General features: G+C 41.2%; 1 protein-coding gene across 4 annotated transcripts in view; it reads left to right on the top strand.

Annotated features, from left to right (window-relative positions):
* The first annotated feature begins 724 nt into the window (after nt 1–724).
* Mcf2l2 (MCF.2 cell line derived transforming sequence-like 2) overlaps nt 725–13063 on the top strand; it is a 279778-nt gene continuing 267439 nt past the window's right edge. For 3 of the 4 annotated variants that reach the window (XM_071615435.1, XM_071615436.1, XM_071615437.1), the window contains exon 1: nt 725–1265. In XM_071615435.1, coding sequence (XP_071471536.1) covers nt 1190–1265 — 76 coding nt within the window. In that variant the 5' untranslated portion in view covers nt 725–1189. The remainder of the gene's footprint in view (nt 1266–13063) is intronic. The other variant, XM_027942238.3, reaches the window with a different exon arrangement.

The raw sequence follows: 13063 nt of genomic DNA on the forward strand, positions 1-13063 counted from the left end.
CCTTTCTCTACCTTTCTAATAAACTCATGCCTGTTATTCTGAGCAATGTGTCTCAAGTCTTTGTGGCATGATTTCAAGAATGGGGTGAAGGAGAACCCCCTTGCTGCCTCAGTTTCATGGAAGGCCTCTGCCCTGTAACATAGGCACAACCCGCCTGCTGGGCTCCAGTGCAGATGTGCCCAGAGGAGGATGACAACGGTGTGAAGACAACCAGTGAACAGAAAACACACTGCACCGTCCCGTCCCACCCTTCCCTAAGGGCCACAGACTGCAGTAAGGACGTTGAGAGCAGGCAGAAGGGCCTCTCAGCTTTCCCCATCCCGTCCTGGCGGGAGAACTGCACCTCTACTAATTGGCCCCTTTCTCTCCTGGACTTCTCCACAGATTTTGGGCCGGGATGAAGGTGGGGCCGAGACCAGGAAGAAGCGCATCTGGCATCCTGAACCCCTGCTTAGGCGGAAGAGCCTCAGTCGCTAGTTCCAGTGTCCAGCGGTTCCTGGGGCGGGAGCGCCAGCTCCCGCCTGCTAGAGGAAGGGGCGCAGCGATCTCGAAAACAGGCATAGCTGGGGCGCGTGCGCGCTTCCCGGAGTGCCAGGCGCCGCCCGCGGGCAGGGAGAGGTGGGCGCCTGGGCGGACGGCGCCGGGCGGGAGACTGGGCGTGGGGAGGGCGGGGCGGAGGAACTGGGGCCCGCCAGCCACCTCCTTTCCGCAGCCCTGGGAGCACTAAGGCTCCGCGCCATCCCTTGGCGCTAGCCGTGCATCTTCATCCCGATCCTCTTTGGAGGGGTCAGAGTCTCCACCGTTCCGGACCACAAAGCCTTTCTCCTTCTTGGTCAGAGAAGCCCGCGGGGCGCCCTGGGTAGATTGGGGCGACTTGCTTCCTTCACCTCCTGAACGGCCCCTTCCTGCACTATAAATGCCAGCCGTTACGTTGGGAAAGCCGCCAGACTTCATCCCTAAAATCAGTCCCTGCAGGGCGTGGCTGGAGTGCTGTAACGGAGCGGCCCTTAAGAGTTGGCCTTGGCTGCTAGTGACTCCCGTTTTGTGCCTGAAGACAGCGAGGAAGAAGGGAGGGTAGAACATCCTCGCGAGGATGCCTTTAAAAACTCATCCACGGCAGCGGTAGAAACAGTTTTGTTTGGCTTTTTTTTTTTTTAATATTGAGTAGTTTTGTTTTGTTTTCAGTGAAATGCTATTTTTGTTAAAAGAAGAAATGGCCCTCCAGGAGCTCACCCGGCGACTGGCCACAGTGATCACTCATGTCGGTAAATGGAGCTATTTTACCTTGCGTTTTACTAATGGAGGGTGGGGGCGCACTCTCTGGGTTATCTGGCCTTGCGCTTACCCGCAGCCCAGCGGCAGCGCCCTCCCTGGGCTGGTGCTGGTGCGTACCTGCATCTGGGCTTCAGGCCCCGGGATCTGGTGGGGTGGCCAGTGTTAGGCAGCCTGGGAGCGCGTCGCTGGCAGCTCTGGGGCCCTCACATCTGGCAGGGAGGCGGATGCTGCGAGGCAGGTGGTTGCCAAGTCGGTTGAGCCCTAAACCGAGAGCTACTGGACTATTGCGATCGGTTACCCACTTTTGACCCGGCGGGGTCAGGGTTGGGGAGTTTGGTGGTTTATTTGTATCTAAAAAGGGGAGATCATTGGGGTGGGAGGATACTCGAGGAACGAGTGCTGGTGCGTTCCAGACGAATATATGCCAAGTCACTGAAGGCTTGTTCATAAATAAGAGCAGGGGGTTGCAGGTTAATCGCAGCCTGCATCTGCTTGTTACTGCACCCTGCTTGTTACTGTACCCTCCCTGTTACTGTACTGCCCAGAGATGTAAGCACCCTGCCAGTGAACGCCGTAAGAAACCTCTTCAAGCCCAAGGAGATCAAGCAAGTCTGATCTCGTTTTATGAGCTAAAATGGGAAGCAAAACATTCATTCCTTGTCCCCGAAATACAGGTTGTGCTGAAAGGACAGGCCCTATGTTGTAATCGAAAGAAGACATTGTGACAGTTGTCAGTTAATTCTTTCTCAGCATTTTCTTCCTTCGTCACTGCCCTGAGTCTCCCCCAATAAAGACACATATACAGGTTCAGAACTTTTGGATGTGGGTAACTTCAATTATCCGGGTAATGTTCTCTGTTGCTGACTGCTTTCACACTCATTTGTGAATGCAAGTCAGTTTTTATTGATAAAGCCAGAAAGGGTTTGCCTCAACCTTCTATACATTTGTTAAAATGCTTCTTTGGTTCCAGTATGTTAAATATTTCTTCTATTAGTGAGCCACTCTTATTCTTTGAGTAACCTAGTCCAATGTGTTTGGTGCAATAATGATGCATATCTCAAATGATATAATTGTGGAGATATACTTTGTAGATATGTTTTATACTGAAAGGCTTAGTTTTGAGAATTGAACTTTAAAAAATATTTCTGGTGCCAAATGTGACCACTGAATTCTTTTTTTTAGTACCGGGAATTGAACCCAGGGGCACTTTAACACTGAGCCACATCCCTAGCCCTTATTTTGTATTTTATCTAGAGAGAGGATCTTGCTGAGTTGCTGAAGCTGGCTTTGAACTTGAGATCCTCCTGCCTCAGCCTCCCTGGCAGCTGGGATTACAGTGTGTGCCACTGTGCATGGCTGACCAATGAATTCTTAAGATAGAAGGTTAGAATAATTCTACCAGGGACCACTGAATGTGAAATATTGCTGAAAGCAGGATGAAAGAAGAAAAAAATCTAATAAAATAGAATTTGGTATTTCAAATATGCTGTAAAATATATTGAATGTTCTATTAAACACAGTTACCTGTCACATAATGATAGGAATATGTTCTGAGAAATGTTAGGTAATTTTTTTTTTTGTGGGAACCATGTAGCATACATGTACAAACACAAAGATGGCAATGAGGTCACTAGGCCATATAATTTTATGGGACAAATGGAGAGTACAGTCTGTTGGTGACCAAAATTTATGTGGTACATGACTATACTGGTAAATGTTTGAGGTTGTGGTATAGGGAAATGGCAGTGTCCTAGTGGTGTGACCATCCAGATTTGGATGCTTTCACTTTCATTAGTGAATCTCAAGTTGAAAAATAGAAATGCATAGCTTTGAAGATCAGTAAGATGTGGGTAAAAAATACTATCTAAATTGTGATTATACAGATGTTTCAGTTACTGGTCATATCATTGATCCCTTTACCACTGAAGATCTTGGGCAGATCTTAGGCCTCTCTCCAAGTGAAATCTGAAGTTAAATGCAGAGAATGATCTGGATGATTACTAAATCTTATTAAGACTGCCCCCATTTCTCCAGATGTAGGATATTCTTGAAGATCTGGTAGGCAGTATTCCTTGACTAACACCAGGTTGTGTGTGGTGTTCAGGCTATGGTATTCTTGCCCTTCTTGCTGCCTCCTTTCTTCCCTAGCCAGCTCCATGCCAGATATAGATACGAATTTGCTGTAGTTTCTGCTCCCAAAGAACTCCCAATGGCCCCTGGCAAATGTGTGCTTTGCAACATTCTGCTTCTCATGTATAATCCCATAAACCTGTGAAATGGGTGGGATATACATTTTTATCATCATCTTAGAAATGAAAGAATTGCAACTCAGAGGGTGCTATGATTTGAATGCCCCCCCCCCAAAAAAAAAGCAGGTGCAACAGAGTTGGGAGTTGAGGTCTAATGGGAGGAATTTAGATCATGACCTTCACCTTCATGAAGGGATTAATACTAATTACAAAAGTACTTGGGACTGTGGGTTTGATTTTTGCCATTCAGCCTTGGGATGAACATGAAAGTCCTCACCAGATGGGGCCTCTCAACCTTGGACTTCCAAACCTCTAGAATGCTAAGAAATAAACTTCTTTTCTTTATAAATGTCCCAGTCTGTGGTATTCTGTTATAGCAGCAGAAAATGGACTGAGATACTGACACAAAAAGAAAAAAAATCTGAATAGACCTATAACAAGTAAAGATACTGAATTAGTAATTTTTTTAAAAACCCTTCCTACAATGAAAGATCAGAACCAGATGTCTTTGTTAGTGAAATTTATCATAAACTTAAAGAAGAATTAATGGCAGTTCTTTGACAACTGAAGATGTTGGAATTAGGTACCAACTCATTTTATGTATTACCCTAATACCAAACCCAGACAAAGACACACAAGAAAACTGCAGGTCAGTATCTCTTAGGAATATAAACACAAGGCCAGGTGCAGTGGCACACACCTGTAATCCCAGTGGCTCAGGAGGCTGAGGCAGGAGGATCACAAGTTCAAACCAGCCTCACAACTTAGTGAGGCCCCAAGCAACTCAGTGAGACCCTGTTTCTAAATAAAAATATAGAAATGGGCTGGAGATGTGGCTCAGTGGTAAAGCACCCCTGGGTTCAATCCCTGGTACAAAACACACACACACACACACACACACACATACACACACACACACACAAGCCTCAGCATAATTCTATCACCAAGCAACATATAAAATGATTATGTACCATGATCAAGTGGGGCTTACCCAAGGAATGCAAGGTTGATTTAACATCTCAAAATCAAATGATGTATATCAATAGAATGAAGGATAAAACCCACATAATCTTCTCAGTAGAGGCAGAAAAAGCATTTGACAAAATCCACCAACTTTTTAAATTAAAAGCAACAACAACAAAAGCAAAATTGCTCAACAAACTAGAAATAAGAGGGGAGTTTCCACAACCTGATGAACAGTTTTTATGAAACGTCCATAGTTAATGTTAATGCATTGACAGGGTTGCAGGCCAATCCTGGCACAAATGTGGTAGCTCTTTGGAGAAGTGTTTGAATTCTCACCACTGGAGCCACACCTCTTCTTTGTCCACTACAGTGATGAAGACAGACATTGAGAACTGGAAACCAGCTGCTGAGCATGGCCGACTGTGATGTGGCTTTCCCATTGTCGGTGACAGCTTACAAAACATGGAGGAGGGGAGTGTTTGGGGCTAACCACAGTGTTTACTCTCCTGTTCTCCTGGAGGACCTCCCACTGAAGGTTTCACATTTCAGGGGTATCTGCAGGTTGTGAAGGAGCCCTTTAGCCCAGGCTTTGATTTTTTGCTTTTAACTAAACATTCCTAAAGGTCCAGTGTAGCACGCTGGCCTACACAAACCAGAATTCCACTTACTGTCTGCCTTTAGGAAAGCCTGTAGGGGTTAACAGCTTGTCTAAGGGGACAGATTCCAAGCAAGAAGCTAGACACTCCCAGTAGGAGCTTAAATATTTAAATTTTAGCCATTTAAAAATACCAATGAGAAAAATCCCTGATCACGTTCTCCTTTGGTTCTAGAATAGGTCTTTTCTGGGATGACAGATATATATATATGACCTAATACGCCGGCAAGTCCTTAGATGTAAACTGCAACCAGACATAAGAGGGAGGGAGATGCAATGAAACCAGCTTCTCTGTTCTGTGTTGGTTTTCTACTGAAAGGTTTTTGGGGAGATGAAAGTCTATTTAAAAAAGAAAACGAACATTTATTGAGCATCAGGCCCTTTCACATGTGCCTTTGTATCTTTTTTACTTCAGAGAGTAGGTACTATTACTCATATATTGATAGATGACAAAACTAAGAATAAAAAAAACCAAGTAAAGGAACTTGCTTAAAGCCACAGTGCTTCCAACAGGGGGAGTCAGGATTTGAACTCAAGTCTTGTTTCACAGTTGATGTGTTCTCCATTGTATCAAAATGAATAATTTTACTGCTACCTGTCAATAATTAATTTTTACAGAGTATTTATGTTAATTTGGTATTGAGGAAAAATTTCTGCTTTCCCACACAATTGTCTCCTCCCTAAGGACAGGGACACAAACTTATATTTAGTCTCTAGATCTAGCTCATACTGGCTCTATAAATGAAAAGGCTCTTTTTCTGTTTGTTTGATTTGAAATGGGTTGGAGAGGGCCCCTTTGGAATCTACCCAATCTACTTACTAGCCTCTCTGGGTTTCAATTCCATTTGTGATTCTTCTCACTAGCAGTACTCCATTTGCCTGCTTTCTGAACCTCCAGGGTGTATCCCAAGCTCCCCCCACCACTGTCCCCCCAACCACCACCACCACCAGGAACTCTTAGCAGAATGGCCCTTTGCCACCCCCACGCCAGTTTTCCCTCCTTTTCTGAGTAGCTGCAATAGTTGATGTCTATCTCATGTATGTTTTTCACATGATTACAGTCTGGCTTCAAATATTTCTGTGTTCCAAGTATTGATACCTGTTTGGTTCTTGACTGAACTTGTACTACAGTCTTTTCTCACAACATGACAATGTCTTACTTAAGTGTCACAACTAATATTGCTTTGTGACCTTGTAGGTTAAATCAGCTATATAAAAGTTAAAGATTAGGAATCAGGTGTTTAACTGAATGCAAAGGAAGTCTCAGAAGGTCTCCTGAATTTCCTCATCTGTAAAGCAGGGTGATGAATAAGCCAGTCCCTTTGTTTATTTCACAAGTTGGAATTATGCTATGTAGTTACAAGTGGTTCAGAATAAACTTTGAGACTATTGCAAAAAGAACTCAGGAATCTGGAATGGCTTCAGTTGTTTGCTTTGTGGACTAGCAGGGGAAGCATGAAAGGAGTGTTGTATTATTCTGCCAATCTGGTTAAGAGGCCTACTCTCCCTGGGTTCCCCCTAGTTCTTACTAAAAATTGCTATCTGAACAGATGTGCTTGTCTTTGCAGGAACACAAATTGGAACAGAATGGCTTGACTGCCTGTAGGAAGATTGAGCAGGGTCAATATGGGTAGAGTAAGTGAGGTAAGGCTGATAAAGTATATGAAAAGACCCCAGGTCCCTGGCCTTGATTGACCCTGGCCGCAGCAGTAATTGTGAGAAGCTGCCTGGAGTGAGTGTGGAATAATCTGTCCTGGAAATTCTTACCATTCTCCCTGCTTCTTCCTTTAGAAACTGGGACTGTCCAGGGGCACTGCAGAGAGGGTAGTTCAAGGCCTTTAAGAACATACCTCTTGGAGCTAGGGTTATGGCTTAGTGGTAGAGTGCTTGCCTAGCATGTGTGAGGCACTGGGTTTGATTCTCAACACCACATATAAATAAATAAAGATCCATCAACAACTAGTAAAATATTTTTAAAAATACATACCTCTTGTGTTCGTGGATATAGTAAAGCCATCGTGGGAGAGGGCTGCTGTCCTATATTTTATTGTTACTGTATAGATAGCTTGAGTCATATGAAGCTCTAGATCTGGACTGTGTGTGCAACTGCTTTAAAGTAATTCGAATCAGAAACTTTGGCAGATTTTCTTGGGAGAGTCTTCCACACCTCCGCCAGAAATAGGATTTGTCCGTTTTGTTTTGTTTTACTCTTTCTTCTACCTGTTGTGGGTCTTTTCCTGTGTCCTCTGATCCTCTCTCTTCCCTAGAAACAAAGGATCTGTGGGGGTTGGCAAGGAGGCCTGTGAACTATCAGATAGGAGGAGAGTTTGAGACTCTATCTATGCTATTAAGGGACAGACCCAAAAGTTAAGTTGATCCTCTGTCAATCGCCAATACAGGCAATTCCGTTAGAGTTTGGATGCAGAAGTTGTGAGCTGCTGTGGCTAAAGAAAACTCTTTTCGAGATGTGTGACTTGAGCTGAATCTTAAAGGAAGGTGAGAGTTCAGGCAGGTGGAGCCGGGAGGCTCTCTAATAAGGGAAGGGAGGGGAACAGCCACTTTGGTAATTTGCATTTGTCTTCCTGTACTGGTTGTCCTGGTTGGTTTATTCTCTGCTCAGGCCTCCAAGGTCAATGACCCTTTCCTGCACAACTGAGAAACCCTGAGCTTTATCTTAACAGAAGGAAAGTGAGAAGGAAAGAAGAAAGAAAAGTGAGAGAACAAAGATCTGCCTTCTAGCCAGTCTTCGTACAGATCATTTTCTGGAGAAAAGAGGGAGGAGGGCTGGAGGGACATGAAAAAAATATATTTAAAATGATGTGATAGCTGTTGTTCATTTCCTGCCTGTTCAGTATCACATATTATGATTTATATACATTTTTTACTTAATTAAACTTAATTAGAAGTGCAGCCCATGTTTATGGAGGAGGAATTGGAAGCTTAAACAGGTTAGGAAATTCTCCCAATGTAATGCAGTGTGGAGGGGGAAAAATTGAAGGAGGTCTGGCTGGCTTTCAGGCCTGTACATCATCACATTTGGCTTAATTTCCCATTACAGAACCACATATGAACCAGTAAATGGAAGAAATGTTAGTAGTGAATTTAAAAGTTTTTTTTTTTTTTTCAAAAGCCTAACGGAGCTGACAGCATTAGTCCTTTAGTGTATTTTATAAGCCACTTGAAATGTTGATTTATTAATGGTTACTTTCTTCCAAAGAAACACTATGAGTTAAACTAAAGAGTTTGTTTTGTACCTTTAAACATGCAGAGGTAATAAATATGAATGCTCAGGTAGAAAAAAGTCTTTCTTAAGGAAGAAATTTTTAGGAGTGTTGCTTACTTTCATTTTCTAGACTAAGCACCAGAGTTTAAAAAAATAAAAAAAAAAGTCATAAGGTTGTAACCTCTTGTTACAGTGGCAAGGTGACAGCTCTATGATGTACTTTTATTTAGTGAAGAAGACTCTGTATTTAAAGGACTTTTACTGTGAGGGAGATTCAAGTGCAAGGCATATACATGTGGACAACTACAGGTCCCAATATCTGAACACGGTGGGTTAAAGAATCTAGTTAATTGTGGATTTCTTTGTTCAGTTATCTGATCCCAGACCCTTTTCCAGCCCAAGTTTGGGTTTGAGTGTCTGTTTTTTTCACCTGCTATCAGATCAATTTAAATTCATTTTAGGCTTTGTTTTCTGTTCCCCAGGAAACTATAATTAATTCACTGAGTGAAAAGAGATACTTGTGCATGTTTTATCTTATTTAACCCCTAATTTATGACTAACCACATTCACAAGGGCCTCTGGGAGCTTGGCTCTGGCCAGTGTTGTGGATAGGGCATGAAGGAGTGGGCATGACCCCTGCCTGTGGCCACAGTCCTCCATGAAGTTTAGGCCCAGGCCTCTGCCTTCACTGCTGCAACCCCAGTGCCCTGCATGGCTCGTCAGATGTGCTGGGGGCTTGGAGAAACGAATGAATGAATGTCCTTCTGGAGCCTGCAATCTAATGGGGGAGACAAGCATCCAGCAAACATAAGTTAGACCAAGTCAGCCACCATTCATTCCCCAGTTCCTCATCCCAAGCCTGCACCAGGTTCACCCCCAGCATTGGACTTATCTTCTGTGCTCCGCTGGCCTCTTTGCTTCTGGGCTTTCACAGCTGCTGTCTTTCTTTGGCACCTGATTGATTTAGTAGCAAAACTCAACTCTTCCTCAGTAACTCAAAAACCATACACCCAGAATATAGGAAGATGCAGGGGAATTTTCTAAAGATGGAAGAGGAAATCTTATGATCTAGTAGCACAGACACTTTGAAATGCAACTGGAAGGATTCCTGTCCTGAAAGTGTCCTCTGGCTACCCTAGCTGCTGAGGGTTTCAAGGATCTGACCTTCCCTTTTCTGTGACTTCCTTCTCCTACCTTCTTTTCCTCTTTTTCCTTCTCAACTGGTGAAGAAGGGTTGGTTGTTACTGGAAAGATGGGCCTCAGGAGCTTTTTCATTTTCAGGCTTCTGCTTTTTATTCTGTTTTGTTTCCAGTGTGTTATTTATCCCTTTAGCAAGCAAAAGAAACTTTGCTTGAAAGGGAGAGAAAAGCCCAGAGGCTGTGAAATGGAGTTTTAGACCTTGACATATGGTGCAGAAGTAAGAAGGAAAATTCCATTACAACCTGATTTGCCCTTCATGTACAGGGCAAGCATTTTCTCCTTCAGTGTCTTGAGATAACTAATCCAGATTTTAAAGAGAAAGATCATGTTTCCTTGTTATTTTCTGAGGATTTTTGTATAATCTTAGAGAAGCAGAAGAAATAAGGAGGGGAATGAATATTATGTGGTATTTCATAAGGGCTTTAAAAACTGTGTTCACAAAATTAATACATGGTCTGTGTTTCTAAGAGTCAATATAAATATGTTAATTCTTCCTAAATTGATCTATAAATTAAATACAACTCTAATCAAAAAGTCTATTAAACATTTTTGTAGAAACATGGAACCAGCTAAAAGCTACTATAATAGGCAAAAGGAATTATAATTGTCAAAGGTTTTTTTTTTTTTTAAGTATTAATTTAGAGGACTAATACCACCTAATTTCAAGAAGTACTATAAGGCAGAGAGTAATCAAGACAGTATGGTTTGGGTAAAAGGATGAACATACATATCAATGGAACAAGGGAGAGAATCCAGAAATAATACCACACAGATATGACTTATTGACTTTTGACTAAGGCACAAAAGTAATTCACTAGGGAAGGGTATAAAGCCATTTTCAATAAATGGTGCCGGAACAACTTGATGTCTGTGTGCAAGAAAAAAAATGAGCCTTATTCTATGTATGCCTCACCTCAAATACAGAAATTAACTCAAAGTGATTATGGATCTAAATGTAAAACCTAGTTTATAATCAGGAAGAAGACATAAAAGAAAATCTTTGTGATCTTGGTTGGACAAAGATTTCTTAGGACAACACTGAAAGTATAGTACCTCAAAGAAAAATTTGATGGATTATTCTTCATCAGAATTTATTTTTCTGATACAAGATCTGTTAAGAGAATGAAAAGACAATGTATTAACTGGAATAACTGCTTGTGAATCATCTATCTAACCAAGGACTTCCATCCAGAATATTTAAAGAACTCTCAAACTTATCAATAACTGTGCCAAATAACCCAACATTAAAAAAAGGGTAAAAAAATTGAGTGGACAATTTACTAAAGAAGATACACAGATGGCAAATAAATATACAAGAATATGCTCAGCATCAGTAGGCATCAGGGAAATTGCATACCTAGTAGAGTGGCTAAAAGTGATAACACCAAGCCATGACAAGGGTAAGGAGGGACTGGATGTCTGACACACGGTTGGTGGGAATATCAGATGGTACTACCACTCTGGAAAATAGTCAGCAGTTTCTAACAAAGTTAAACATATGCTAGGTGAAATTCCATTTTTTTCATGAACTTAAAAAAAAATCTTAACTGAAAATCTTTTAAAATTCTTTTAAATAAACTTTATAATCATTTTTAAAACTCCCTTTATATCTACAAACAGATTAATGACAAATTTCAGTTATACTTTAAAATAAAGGAAAAAGAAACAAAAATCCAAACTAATGACCAAGCCCCAAATAGAAAAGGTCCATTCATGGACATCCACTGCAAATCAGAGAGAGTTAACACACAGGCTGTGGATACAACACCTACAAGGGGTCTCAAGCTAGATCACTCTAGGACACTTTGGCAAGTGAAGACTGTGCCCTAAAAAGGCCCACACATTGGCGTGGAAGAGAAATCCCTCCAACACCTGCATAAAACCCAACAGGAATAAAAGTAATATGAAAAAACAAAGTAACATGACACCTCCAAAAGTTCATAATTCACCAGCAACTGACCCCAAACATATTGAAGTGGATGAAATGCCAGATAAAAAATTCAAAAGAATGTAATTTTAAATAGAATTTTATTGACTTTAACTTAATTTGGGAAGAGTTGATATTTTAACTTTGTTGGATGAAATATTCTATAGGTGTCTGTTAAGTCCATAATTTTCAAATTCAAGAGTTTTTTCTGAGTTTATGACTGGATGACTTATCTAATGGTAAGAGTGGTGTGTTGAAATCACCCAGTATTATTCTGCTGGGGTCTATCTGAGGCTTCAGTTTGAGCAGTGTCTCTTTTATGAAATTAGTTGCACCCATGTTTGGGGCATAAATAATTTTTTATTGTTATAATCTTCTTCTTGGATTGTTTCCTTTAGCAGTGTAAAGTGACCTTTTTGTCTCTTCTGATTAATTTTGATTTGATGTCAACTTTGTCAGATATGGGAGTAGCTCCTGCTTGTTTTGCAAGGTATATCAGTTTCCATCCTTTCACTTTCAGCCAGTGACTGTCTTTGCTTGTAGGGTACATCTCTTGCAAACAACATATAATTGGGTCTTGGTGTTTAATTCATTCCATGAGCCTGTGTCTTTAAATTTGAAATTTGAGACCATTTACATTCAATGTTATTGTAGAGAGTTGTTTATTAATTTTTGCCATTTTGACTTATTTATAATATCTAATTTGGTCCTGTTTCTCATTTGCTTAGCTTCTCTTCCAGTGAGATTTGTTTGTGAGCTCTGGGGTTTATTTTTATTTCTTCTGTGTGGAATATTTCTTTAAGTAATTTCTATAATGCCAGTTTAGAAGTCATGAGTTCTTTCAGTTTCTGCTTATCTAGGAAGGTTTTTATTTCTTCTTTGATTTTTGAAGGATGTCTTTGCTGGATGTAGCAATCTTGGTTGATAGTTCTTTGTTTTTTTATCCAGAACTTGGAACACATCATTCCAACCCCTCCTGGCTTTTAGAGATTGTGCTGAGAAATCCAAAGTGATTCTGATTGGCTTGCCTCAAAATGTGTTCTGAGGTTTTTCTCTTGAGGCTTTAAAAATTCTATCATTGTTCTGCATGTTAGATATTTCAATTATAATGTGTCGTGGAGAAGTTCTTTTTTTTTTTAATCTTCTTTAATTGCATCCTATATGTATGTATGTATGTCCATCTCATTCTCAAGGTTTGGAAATTTTTCTATTAATATTTCCTTGAAGAGGTTGTTCATTTCATTAGCCTGCATCTCACAACCCTCCTCAATTTCAAAGATTCTTAAATTTTTTTTTAAATTTTTTATTGTTCGCTGTTCAAAACATTACATAGTTCTTGATATATCATATTTCACACTTTGATTCAAGTGGGTTATGAGCTCCCATTTTTACCCCATATACAGATTGCAGAATCACATCAGTTACACATCCATTGATTTACATATTGCCATACTAGTGTCTGTTGTATTCTGCTGCCTTTCCTATCCTCTACTATCCCCCCTCCCCTCCCCTCCCCTCCCCTCTTCTCTCTCTGCCCCCTCTACTGACATTCGTTTGTCCCCCTTGTA

Source organism: Marmota flaviventris, chromosome 8 (genome assembly GCF_047511675.1).
Source record: "Marmota flaviventris isolate mMarFla1 chromosome 8, mMarFla1.hap1, whole genome shotgun sequence".
Lineage (NCBI taxonomy): Eukaryota > Metazoa > Chordata > Mammalia > Rodentia > Sciuridae > Marmota > Marmota flaviventris.